Source organism: Lonchura striata, chromosome 3 (genome assembly GCF_046129695.1).
Source record: "Lonchura striata isolate bLonStr1 chromosome 3, bLonStr1.mat, whole genome shotgun sequence".
In the NCBI taxonomy this organism is placed as follows: domain Eukaryota; kingdom Metazoa; phylum Chordata; class Aves; order Passeriformes; family Estrildidae; genus Lonchura; species Lonchura striata.
In genome coordinates, this window is record NC_134605.1 from 59,699,028 (window position 1) to 59,711,166 (window position 12,139).

The 12,139-nt window shown below is 41.9% G+C and overlaps 1 protein-coding gene across 1 annotated transcript in view; it reads right to left on the reverse strand.

Annotated features, from left to right (window-relative positions):
* The window catches only part of ENPP1 (ectonucleotide pyrophosphatase/phosphodiesterase 1), a 48,656-nt gene extending 37,178 nt beyond the window's left edge, over positions 1 to 11,478 (reverse strand). The window contains exon 1 of the mRNA XM_021540693.2: positions 11,246 to 11,478. Within this exon, the coding sequence (XP_021396368.2) occupies positions 11,246 to 11,431 (186 nt within the window). The 5' untranslated portion in view covers positions 11,432 to 11,478. The remainder of the gene's footprint in view (positions 1 to 11,245) is intronic.
* Between the last annotated feature and the right edge of the window lie 661 nt (positions 11,479 to 12,139).

Consider the following 12,139-nt stretch of genomic DNA (forward strand, 5'->3'; position numbering starts at 1 on the left):
AAAATATTTCATATATACCATTTATTTTTAAATGGAACAATAGACTGGATCTGATAATGCTGTGGCTTAGAATCCTGAACCAGGCAAGTCACTGGAATCTTATTCAACATCAGGTGTAGCAAAGAAATAAGCATTTTTTCAGTTCAATTTCAGTCTTTGAATTGATAGGGAAAGAAGGAAAATATTTAAAGACTGAAGAGGGGGAAAAAATCTAGCATCATCTAGTCACCTGGATATGAAAAAACTTACAGAAAGATGCAAGTCTCCATTAAACCTAGCTATCAAGAATGAACACAAGTACAGAGCTTTGTACTTTTCTCTTTTCTCTTTTGTTTTTTGGTTTTTTTTGAGGGGGGGAGGTTTTGGGATTCTTTTTTGTTTTTCAATCAGAATACTAACACGTGCAGCATCAACACTTTCTGTTACATCAGTATCAACTATGTTGTCTTCTATATAAATTGTTCTGGACCTTTGAAATCCCTCATATAAAATATCACCTAGATAAGAGCTTGTGCACAGGGAAGTAGGTGACACTTCAAAAGCAAGATGTCAAAGCCCAGCAAAACCAGTGGAGAAGGCAAGATCTGTTATTGTCCTTTTAACATTATTATTATTATTATTATTATTATTATTGTTGTTGTTGTTGTTGTTGTTGTTATTGTTATTGTTACTATTAAATTACAAATGGATTAATTTCTTCTTTAAAATCCAGGTTGAGAACATTTTATTTCAATGTGAAGATTTACTGCTCCTCTGCTCCCACCAGGCCCTGCTATTAAGATCAAGGAGTAGAATGTCCTCTGAGATGTAAGTACAAACATGCTTTAAAACAAGCAAAATCCACAGCTACTCTACTTGTAACAGCTTTATCCCCATATCTTCAAATAGCTACCTAGACCTATGACCTATGGGACTTTGGCCACCTAAGGCATCCCTGTACAGAAAACACATTGCAATGCCACTAAATGGACTGTTAATATTCCCTTATGGAGCTTCAGTGTAGGTAATACAGGAATTTAATCATGACACCAAATTAATGAGAAATAAAACCTACATAAAACCCACTCAAAAGTGACAGCATTATAATACTTCTCAATGTAAAACTGGTAAAACTTCACTAAAATTTTCACAAATAATTTCTGGGTTTTTGGCACCAAATGTAATAAAATCACAGTTTTTTCTTATATTCCAGGTTGTCAGTTTTACGCTTCTATGAACATAATTCCAATAAGCAAAAACAAAAGGATTATGTTCACTGAGGCATATGAGTACTCTTTTGGGTACAAAATACTATAAAATGCAATACTAAATGCAATTATATTCTAAGATCTTGAAACTCTTAACTCACTACATTTAATCCTTTGTTTTCTTAACCTTAGTCCCACTAGCTTAAATTTCTGTCTTAAAAATATTTTACTGCAAAACACTAAAGCTTCCCCCTCCTTTTTTTAATTCTTTCTTTCCTTCTTTAACACTTAATAAAGACTTTTTACAAAAGCAGTAAGTTTACACATTAAACATTTGACAGTGTTCTGGGACAGCCAAATCTAACACAGTGGAACCTCATGCAATTGCAGCTCAGTGTTTAAGGCTTTGAATTGAAGCTTTATCTTGAGCCTGAATGACTTCAGTCACATGGATATTATCCACACAAATGGCAAAATGTTCTGCTGGAACAACAAGGAGCAGCTAATACTGGCCAGCAGCAGCAGTCCTGACTAGGCACAGCAAGAGTTATTACATGAGTAGCTGACCTATTGTCGGTGAAAAGGCCCTAAGATTATCAACTCTATAGATGATGAAGAATATTCTAACTATTTCTAAAGATCCAGATACTCACTGCATCTCATGGCTGCACCCTAAAGATGAACCAGTTTACTTTGCTTCTTTCTACATTGCAACATATCTCTGCTGTCAAGAGAGGTTTTGGACATTTTGGAAGTGTTCCAGGTCAAGTTGGCCAGGGCTTTGAGCGACCTAGTAGAAGGTGTCTCTGTCCACAGCAGGATGGTTGGAACTAGATGATGTTTAAGATCCCTTCCAACCCAAACCTTTCTCTGACTCGTTAAGAAAACCTCACCACAGAAAGCAGGTTACTAATTTTACCTGGCCTGCTTTACATACAGGTAGGTCAGGTTGGAGATACTGCAGCCTGCTACATAAAGATTTATTTTTTTTTTAATCCATACAAAGACAAGTAGCTGCATGCATGCTTGTTTACTAGCAAGGACCTTGTTTAGCATCCTGCAGCAAGCACCAAATTCAATTTTCTCACTACTACCACACTGTCAACAGAACACTGCCTTGAAGTTTTAATGTGCCTTTTTAAACCATAGGAAGAAACATTACCTGTTCTCTCTCACCTGTATTCTTCCACTGAAAAAAGAAAGCAAGAATTGAGAATAAGGTGCCATTAAGAAAGAATATGGGAATCCAACATTTAATAGGAAGAGAAGTAAAATTAAAGAACTTGGCCTTGTAATACACAGAAGTAGAAAATTAACATTTTATGATCTGTAGCTTATGAGGCTACTAGCACAAACTGTCAGATTCAGTTCTAATATAGCATCTGAGAAAAGGTTTTTAAAGCAACACAGTAACAACTGCAGAGAAGAAAGTGTCCTTTTTTGGTTTAAAAATAATTTTTAGAATGTTTGTTTTGGAATCACAAAAACATTGTCATCTAGGGATGAATCTCTGTCCCATCACTGCTTCCTTTACGTGGGAGGAAGCAATAAAAGCTTTGTTTTGTAAACAATTATAATGGTTGGGAATAGGTGGTTGAAAGTCTGGAAAACTGCAATCCTGAGAACATTTCAAAAGCCTTTTATTTCAAAAGCCTTTCATTTTGAGCTGGGTAAATGGAAATATGATAGCATGGTTAGAGATGAGAATCCTTTCCCTCACTCATCTCTAGAGCTGCAGCTGAAGAGAATTTCTCAGCAGTAATTTTGGGGAGTTGCTGGAAGGGCTGGAGTCGGCAAAGCATGCAGACTACACACACCTGATCCCAAAGAGACTCCTCAGCAGTACAGGTCCTACTGAAACAAAAGAAATCTCTCACTGGCCTTAGATACTGCCACCTTTCCTATCATATTTTAGTCCTCCTTTACACAGTTAATGCTACTGCCCCTTTCTCTTCATTCCTCTCTAGCTCTGTCCACCTCTCCCATTCCTCCCTCTATTCTGTATTTTCTTTGGCAAATTCTTTTAAGGAATTATCATTCTGAATTACATTTATTTCTGTTGATCTTCCTCACTCTTTGCCTGCCATGTGCCCAATTGCTTTCATCTCCCTTCCTTCATCCCTGGTATTCCATGGCCAACAAAACTTGTCACTCCAAGGTTTAAGACACATCCATTATCAACTATGCAATTATCAAGGAAACCATGCAAAATAATGTTTTTCCATCCTAATCTCCACAATTGGTTCTCACAGTTGTGTCATACGTATCCATGAAGGGATGATGTCTAGACAGGGTCTGTAATGCCAGTATTAAGAAAACCCATGGAATTTTCCAAAACCACTGGGATCTGCAAAAGGCATGCTATGTTTTCACTGTTTTGTGCACCTAGAATAGATGATTACTGACCTGAACCTTAACACTAAAATATCTTTGAGAAAGAATTTCACCTGCAAAAATATAAAGAACACAATAATAAATTACGAATTTTAATCAAGAATATTGTCACCTTATGACTCTAAAAGGACCCTGTTAAAAATGCAGACAGCATACTGTACAAAGGAAAAAAAAAACCTACACTTATCTACACTTGCAAGGGGCAGCGGAACACTTACTCATGCTTATAAAAATTATTTTTAAACCAGCATAATCCCCTTGCCAACAGCTCAGTTTTAATCAAAAGCAGGCATTACTTAATAAAATTTAATAAATTGAAAGGAGGTAGATACTTCACTCACACCAGCACAGCTACTTAGGTAACACTTTAGTAAATCACCTAAAAAAAAAAAGTAAATCAGCACTGAACCAAGTGAGCCACCTCCTTCTTGCACCAGGCATCTCTTCTTTCCACATTTGTAAATATTTTTATAGTCTACAAAGACTTGCTTCTGTTGATCTACATTCCACTTGCAGAGGCCAGCAGGCGGAGAATCGCTGGGGCTCTCAGGTCCTGGCTGCTGTAAATCACTGGAGGTGACTAAATAATTCTGAAGTCAGTGGATGAAAATGCTGTAAATAACACCCAAAACTTTTCCAGAGGTAAAAGAATTTACTAGGAAAATGCATAGGCATTATTGTTTTTCTTCTCAAAGAGGCTCACAGGAGGTCTACTCTCATTCTTTCTATTGAATGTCCTCAGGACTGCTATTGTGTGCTATTGCAACCAAAGGCCATTCAAAGGACAAGAATGTTTTAAAGGTAGATTGAGCCGCTGTAATGTATTGTAAAAGCCTTCACAGAGTTCACCAGAGAGTGATAACTCTTCACTCAGCAGAGAATTTTCAGCAGAAAACATCATCATACTATAGCTCTCTAAATACCTTCCAAAACTATTCAAGCATGTGTTTTTAACAAAAACATACCAAAAGACAGAAGAGTTAGCATCTGTCACCTAGTCAGCTGGAATCTAAAATATTTTTCTTATTTGTTGCTGTGTAGGTACATTCTCTCCTGGAAGTCATTAGCACTTGAGCTGTTGTTATCAAAGCTTTAGCTCAGCTGTTACCTTTTTCACTGCACTTAAGATCGTGGGAGAATTTAGAGAAAAATTAAAGTGCAACAACATGCTAGCCAAAAAGAAAGGGAAATAAAACTTCTAGTTCAATTGACAAAAAGCAGATAGCAGCTGACTCTGCTATTTAATCAGCAAGTAGATTTTTGTAAAAATGTAAGGAAAACAGGACTGAAAACTCATGTTATGACAAAAAAGTAAACGTACTTTCAAACACAATTCTTTTATTCAACGCAGCAGACTAAGAATACAGAACAAAGCCCACCGCACGTCATCTGCTTTAGTGGCAACCACATATGAATGTGTGACTGCATAGAAAGGAAAGAAACTGTCAGTAATTATGCCAACTAAAATTTGTTTTCCAAACAAGTTGCACTTGACTCATAAATAAAAGCAAAATTGAATCTGAAAATATGGCCTTGAGCCATCTTCATGCTCTTCCTATTCCAGAAGTCCCTTTTCTAGAATAAAGCCAAAGCTGTTCCAGTTTAGATTACTGTCATGAGAGTTGTGACAAGAACAGAGTGCAGAGGGGGTGGCTTCTACAGGGTACTGATTATACCACAAAACATACCAAGTAAACCTATATTCACATCCATTTTTCTTTGGCAGATACTGTTACAACTGCCACCATGACAGCAATATTAACTTGCACAGAAAGACAAAATGACCTTAAAGAGTAAGTGAAGAAATCCTGTAAAGCATCAAGATTATAAGGAGTGTCAAATAATTGCAGAACCACAAGCAGTATGAGAAGAATGTAGGACAAATCAGGTTTCATACAATCATTTAGGCTGGAAAATACCTTTAAGATCAAGTAAAACAATTTCAGCTATTCATTATAAGTCTTTACTAAGTATACCAATATCGATCACAGCCTCATCTTCAGCCCTGAATCCTTTGTCCATTTTCCCAAAACAAAGACCAGGGCTGATAAAGAAGCCATTATTTACCTCGGCACCTCTTGAATATAGCCCCTCAAAAAACAAAAAGCAGACTACCAAATTTTGATACCTCACAACATGGAAACATATTTCAGCCAGAAGGAAGTTCAAGAACTGACCCATTTACCAGCATTAAACAGTGAAATGAAATATACATGGCCAGGCTAGATTATGGATTTTTTGGAAGTAGCTATAACAACACTATGCTTCTTGTTATTCTAGGAACAAAAGCAACCGCTTGTATCCACATATTACCATATTAGAAAGCATTTATATAGGTTGATTTGACTATATGCCATTACACAGCAGAACTGGGATAAGGCTATGCTCACTGAGTTTATTCAAAAATGCAAATACTACACTTTCTTATTACTTCCTTTTCTCTTTAGCTACTCATTGTGTTTAAAAATTTAAAAGCTGAAACGGAATGGTTTGCTGAGGGCCAAAAAAAGATTAAAGACTCAACATGGCACCCAGGCCTCTTGGATTCAGACAACAGCATCCTTCAATTCAATGCTTGAGAATTGACTGATGCCCATAAAAATTCCCACACTGAAGTCAGCTGAAGTCAATAACCATGGTCCAAATCACAAGGCTTGGGTAATTAAATACCTATTCTGTCTTTTTTATGAAAAAATAGAATATAGATATGCATCATTAATTTTGTTTTAAAGTACTAATCTATGCTAATATTTTGATACCTTCAAACTTCTTTAGTAGGAAAACCATCAGCCAGAAAACAACCAAACAGGCATACAATCTTCCCAACAACTTTGTAAGAGAAGATTGTTCCCACATCTTCATCTATGTGGAGGAAAAAAAAGAACCAAACAACAAAACCAGACAGACCTACTGTTGTCTCCAAAATCCTGACATAGCACACCCATATTTCCCTGCCTGAGCACAAAGTCAGCAGCTATGGGTTATTTTCAAATGAAGTGGTGAAAACCTTTCAGGACTCTTACAGAATATCTTGACATCCGATAGATCTTTTTTTCTACACTTAGACTCTCTGCTGACTGCAGCAATGGCAAATATGAACTGGCAACAGAAATTCTCCCTTGGGCAGAGATGGTCTAATTTATTTATGATAAACGGGGGGTTATGATTCATAAAAGCTTAACTTAGCAGCCAATGGATGACTGAGATGACTGAAACCAGATTTACAGAATCAGGGAGATGTTCCTGAAAACTATGTTAAGGCACATGGAAAATAAGAATGTGATAGGTGATAGCTATTGTGGCTTCACCAAGGGGCAATTGTGCCTGACAAATGTGGTGGCCTTCTAAAATGGGATTACAGCAGTGGTGAAGGAAGGAATAAAAACTGAAATCATCTACCTGGACTTGTGCAAAGCATTTGGCACGTTCTGCATGACATCCTGGTCTCTACACTGGAGACACATGGATTTGACAGGGGGACCACTTAGTGGACTGGATGGGCACACTCATGAACTATGCTTAGGGGCTTGATGTGTCAGTGGAAACCAGTGAGGAGTGCCTTCCTCAGGGTCAGCATAGGGACCAGCACTGTTTGACATTTTGTCAGCCACATGGGCAGCAGGATCAAGGCACCCTAACTCTGCCAATGACACCAAGGTGTGTAATGAAGTCAACAGGGAAGGGATGCCATCCAGAGGGGCCTGGGCAAGCTTGAGAGGTGGGACTGTGCAAACGCCAAGTGTGTGGTCCTGCATGACAATCCCAGTACCAGCAAAGGCAGGGCACAGAATGGTTTGAGAGCAGCCCTGAGGAGAAAGACTTGGGGCTGTTAGCGGATGAGAAGCTCAGCGTGACCCAGCATCCCCAGCTGGTCTGCAGATGACACAAAGCCGAGTAGTGCAGTTGACATACCAGAAGAATGGAATGCCATCCAGAGGGACCTGGAAAAGCTTGAGAAGTGGGACCATGAGAACCTAATGAAGTTCAACAAGTGCAAGGTGCTACACGTGGGTAAGGGCAATCCCTGAGGTGAGTGCAGACTGGGAGAAGGACTCCTTAAGAACAGCCCTGCAGAGAAGGACTTGGGGCTGCTGGTAAATGAAAAGCAGGGCACAGGCTGTCAATGTGCACTCACAGCCTAGAAGGCCAACTGCTTCCTAGGCTGTATCCATAGAAGTGTGACCAACAGGTCAAAGGAGGGGATTCTGCCCCTCTACTCTTCCCTTGTGAGACCCCACCTGGAGTGCTACACCCCGCTCTGGCACCCTCAGCATAAGAGGGATTCTTAAAGCTTCCTGAAGCAAGTCCAGAGGAGGGCTACAATGATAAGCAGAGAGATAGACCGCCTCTTCAGTGAAGACAGGTGGAGAGATTTGGGGCTATTCAACCTAAAGAAAAGAAAGCCCTGAGAAGACATTATAGCACCTTCCAGTACCTGAAGAGGCCAATGAAAAAGCTGGAGAAACTTGTGTACAGAGCACGTAGTGATAGGACAAGGGGAAATGGCCTTAAACTGAAAGAAGGTATGTTTATATTAAACATTAAGAAGAAATTATTTATTGTAAGGTACTCAAGACACTTGAAGAGACTGCCCAAAAAACCTGTTGATACCCAATCCCAGTAAGTGTCCAAGGCCAGATTAGATGGGCTTTGAGCAACCTGGCCTAGCGAAGGTGTCCCTGCCCATGACAGAGGAGTTGAAACTGATCTATAGGGATCTCTTCAGATTCAAACCATTCTATGATATGATAAGGCTAGAAGAGACCCGAAGAGGTTTTCAGCTCAATCTCCTGCCCAAAGCTGGAAGTTGGTTCGTTTTTGGGACATGCCTCAAAAACAACCCCAAACAAATAAAAAAGACTGGACAGTCTTAATGAAAAAAGGGGGAAAAAACCCCAGACTATAAAAATATTAAGTGTATTTCACAGCATTTTTTTTAAACTTCACAATTTATTATCTTCATGCACTCTGAAATGCTTGAGTTACTCTTTCGATGAGACTAAGACACTTTCAATGTCTCTGTCTGGACCTTACCTCGATTTTTTTTGTGACTTTTTTTTTCTACTTAGGATTTCTCAAGCTGCAAAACTCCTTTAGAATTTTTCTAACAAAAGTGTCAGTTTAAATGAGTTTTCCAGTTCTGAAAAAAAGCCTGAAGCTGTTGGAAAGAAACATTCTCTTACATTATTTCTTTTATTTCTCTCAATGTTTCAGCTGTTAGACTGGCATGGAAAAAATTTATTTTAATGGAATGAATGAATCAGACCAAAATGCAATGCTTGAGTTCCTGGCAAGTGGGAAAACCTCAAACGTAAGCAAAGGTTATGCTGCTCTTGGGCAGCAGCATACTGCTCACTTACACAACAGCTTGGAGAGACTACAGACAGACAGTTCAGTGGGCTTTGAGGGACAGCAGTTTGAGCTCAAAAAAGTGGCAAGACAGTAAATAAAAAGGCGGCTTAAAATGCTTAGGAAAGCACTGTGGGTTAGTAAATTCCACCACTTGTGGAAGCCTCCCTGTGTAGCAGCAACATCTGCTCTGTGATAGGGTAAGATTGGCTCGTGGACAAGAGCTGGGAATGTTGAGGTTGTGTTCATAAACTGCACAGACATCTGCAGGTGGCTCTTGTGAAGGAAAAGGAGAATGCAGTCTAGTTTGAGCTTTCCAGAAAAATAAGAAGACTGATTCAAGTATTCTTTAATCAGCAGAAAGTCATTAATGAGTTTTTATAAAATTTCAACATAATCTCACTTGAAAGTAGTTGTTTGTGGGGTTTTTTTATCTACATAAATAAAGGAAGCAATAGCACATACAGCTAGGATAAATGCAGGCAAATGAGATTTACCTACATCTGGACACTTTAATAGTTTCACATTACTAAAAAACTACAAACACCAAGGAGGTAAGTCTACTCACTTCTTTATTATATTTGGATATTATCAATGCTTTATAAATACATTGGTTTCTGAGAAAGAATAAACTAGCATTTCCAACTCCAGTTTGCCCCTTTCTGACATGTTTAGGTTAAATACATTCTTGTTTCACTCAATCCAGTATCACCTGCAGTACTTAGAAAGTTTTCCAAGTTCTCACTGAATATCGTACACTATATCCGTGTTTGCAGTCACCCAAAAAATAGTGCATGGCCAAAAATATTTAGAATTTTTTAATTATTTCTATATAGATTACCTATTTCCCTCTGACACTTTCATGAGCACAGGAGGAAATTTTTGCCAGTTCTCAATGAATGGCATTTGGAGAATAAGAACTTAATTCAGAAGAATAAGTAACTGCAAACACTAACTTGTGCTCAAGTCCAGTCTCTAAGTGGCTATGCATCTCTAATAATTCTGTTGCATTAGAGCCTAAAAAGCTCAAGACAACAATGTTATTCAATAGGTTTTGAATAGGATAACAGTATCTCCCACTACTAGTATCTAATTTCTAAGCCTGAAAAGAGCTGTTTTCACCATCCAGCTGCAGCGGCTTTTATGGCACAACCTTAACCTCCCCAGAAAACAATGAAGTAGTGAAGCAAGCTACTAACCACAACCTTTATTTACAGGGACAACTCATTAGAAAAGTTGCTAAAAAAGCTTCTGCATGGAAACTACCACAGACCTTTGCATTAATTTACATATTTTTCTTATAATATTCTGACAAACTTAGAAACATAATTCATCTCCTGCTACGTCAGAAAGTATGACCAACCTGAAGTCACAATGATATGGGTGGATGAATCATTTGAAATGGTAGCCAGGTTACAAAGATATCAGTAAATTTGGATAAGCACCTTGACATTTATGCTTCAATGTATTGAAAAAGGACTACTTATGCATATATACACATAGTGACATCTGCTGCAATTCCACTAAAGCTTCCTTCCAAGAACACCACAATTCCTTCACCTTGATAATGATTTTAGCCTCATAATGATTGTTGGAAGGTCTTATTTTCACATCTCTATGGGGAGGATAATTATAATACAGGAGCGTGGCTAAAACTGGAAAGTGACCTACCTGCTAACAATGGCTTTGGCTGCTGGGGCTTCTGAACAAGGGCCAGAAGTGCCTACCAGCAGCACTTGGAGACAAACTTTCAACCCACGGTAGCTCAAATTCGGAGAAAGGCAAGTTTTTACATTTCCTCTGTCCTTTCGGTTTTTGAACTCTTTTCAGGTTTTCTAGCCATATTTTCCTACTTTAACCAGGTTTTGTCTTCTCTGGTGTCCCCCCTACAGCACACAGCTAAAACCACATGATGGAAGACAAGACAACCACTGACACCACAAAAAAAAATTTAAAGATTCAACGCTGACTATCATCAAAAGAGTAAAATAAATCAAGAGTTACGAATCCCTCTGTGAGGCAGGTCGCTGTCTATTCGCAAGTGCCACGCTCCTGCCCGAGGCTGACTCCTGAAGCGGAGCCGTCCCGTAGCACTGCTGTCCCGGGCATCCCGAGGAGCCCGTGCTGCCGAAGGCAGTCTCCCTCTTCCCACCCCGCCGAGAGGCTTCTAAGCTTTCGCCACGGGCTCGTCCCCATCTCCCGAAGCTTGGAGATGGGCGAAACACCTGCCAGCCGCACCGCTCCCCACGCCCCCGCCGGCGAGGTGAGAGCCAGGTCGGTCCGCCCGCCCGGCCCCGCGGCAGCCCGGCCCTTACCAGGGACAGCACTTTGTAGGTGTTGGGATCCTTGCTCTTGCCGCCCGGAGGCTTCTCCGGCTCCTCAGCCACCTCCATGGCCGGCAGCATGGGCACAGCCGCAGTCTGCAGCCCGCCATCAGCCGCCCCGACCCCGTCCAGGTGGTCCTCGTGGCCCTTCCCCGCTTGCTGCCCGTTCCCCTGCATGGTGCCCGCGGCTCTGCCCTCCGCCCGCCCGGACACGGCTATTAATATCCCGGCGGCCCGGTCCCGCCCCGCCCGCAGCGCGGACACCGGCGGGCCCCGCTCCCCTGCCGGCAGCGGCGTGGAGGAGGGAGCGGGATGTTCCCCTCCTTCCCTGCCCGCCTCGCTCGGTCACCCGGCTCGGCCGCCCCCCGCTTCCCGACCCCTTCCTGCAGGTGAGAGCGGTGCGCGGCCGCCCTCCCAGCGGGCAGGGCAGAGCAGGGAGGCGGTGCGGGGCCGGAGCACACGGCGCTGCTCCGAAATAGCGTCCGGGGGAGGACGCCGGGCCGTGTTTACGAGGGAGCGCGGAGAAAGTTTCCGCTGGCCGGTGCCCGGGCGGAGGCGGCGGCGCGGCTTTCCCCGAAGCCCGGCGGCGGTGCCGCAGGTGTGCGCGGGAGCGCGGATCCCGCTCCCGGTGCTGCCGGGGCAGGCAGCCAGCCCCCGGTGCGCCTTTGCACCCAGAGCGCCGCGGGCCGCTGGTCGCCATCGCAAGGGGCTTCCCTCCGTCCCTGCCTGCTGTTCTTTGCCCCTTCCCGAGGAAGTGCTCCCCTCCCGTCCGTAAGTGGCAGCGGGATGCCCGTGGAAACCCCCTCAATGCGAGGCATCAGCCGAGCCCAGTGCCCGCACACCGGGGGCGCAGCGCAGCAGGCGGCTTCGCCGCCCGCCCAGGAG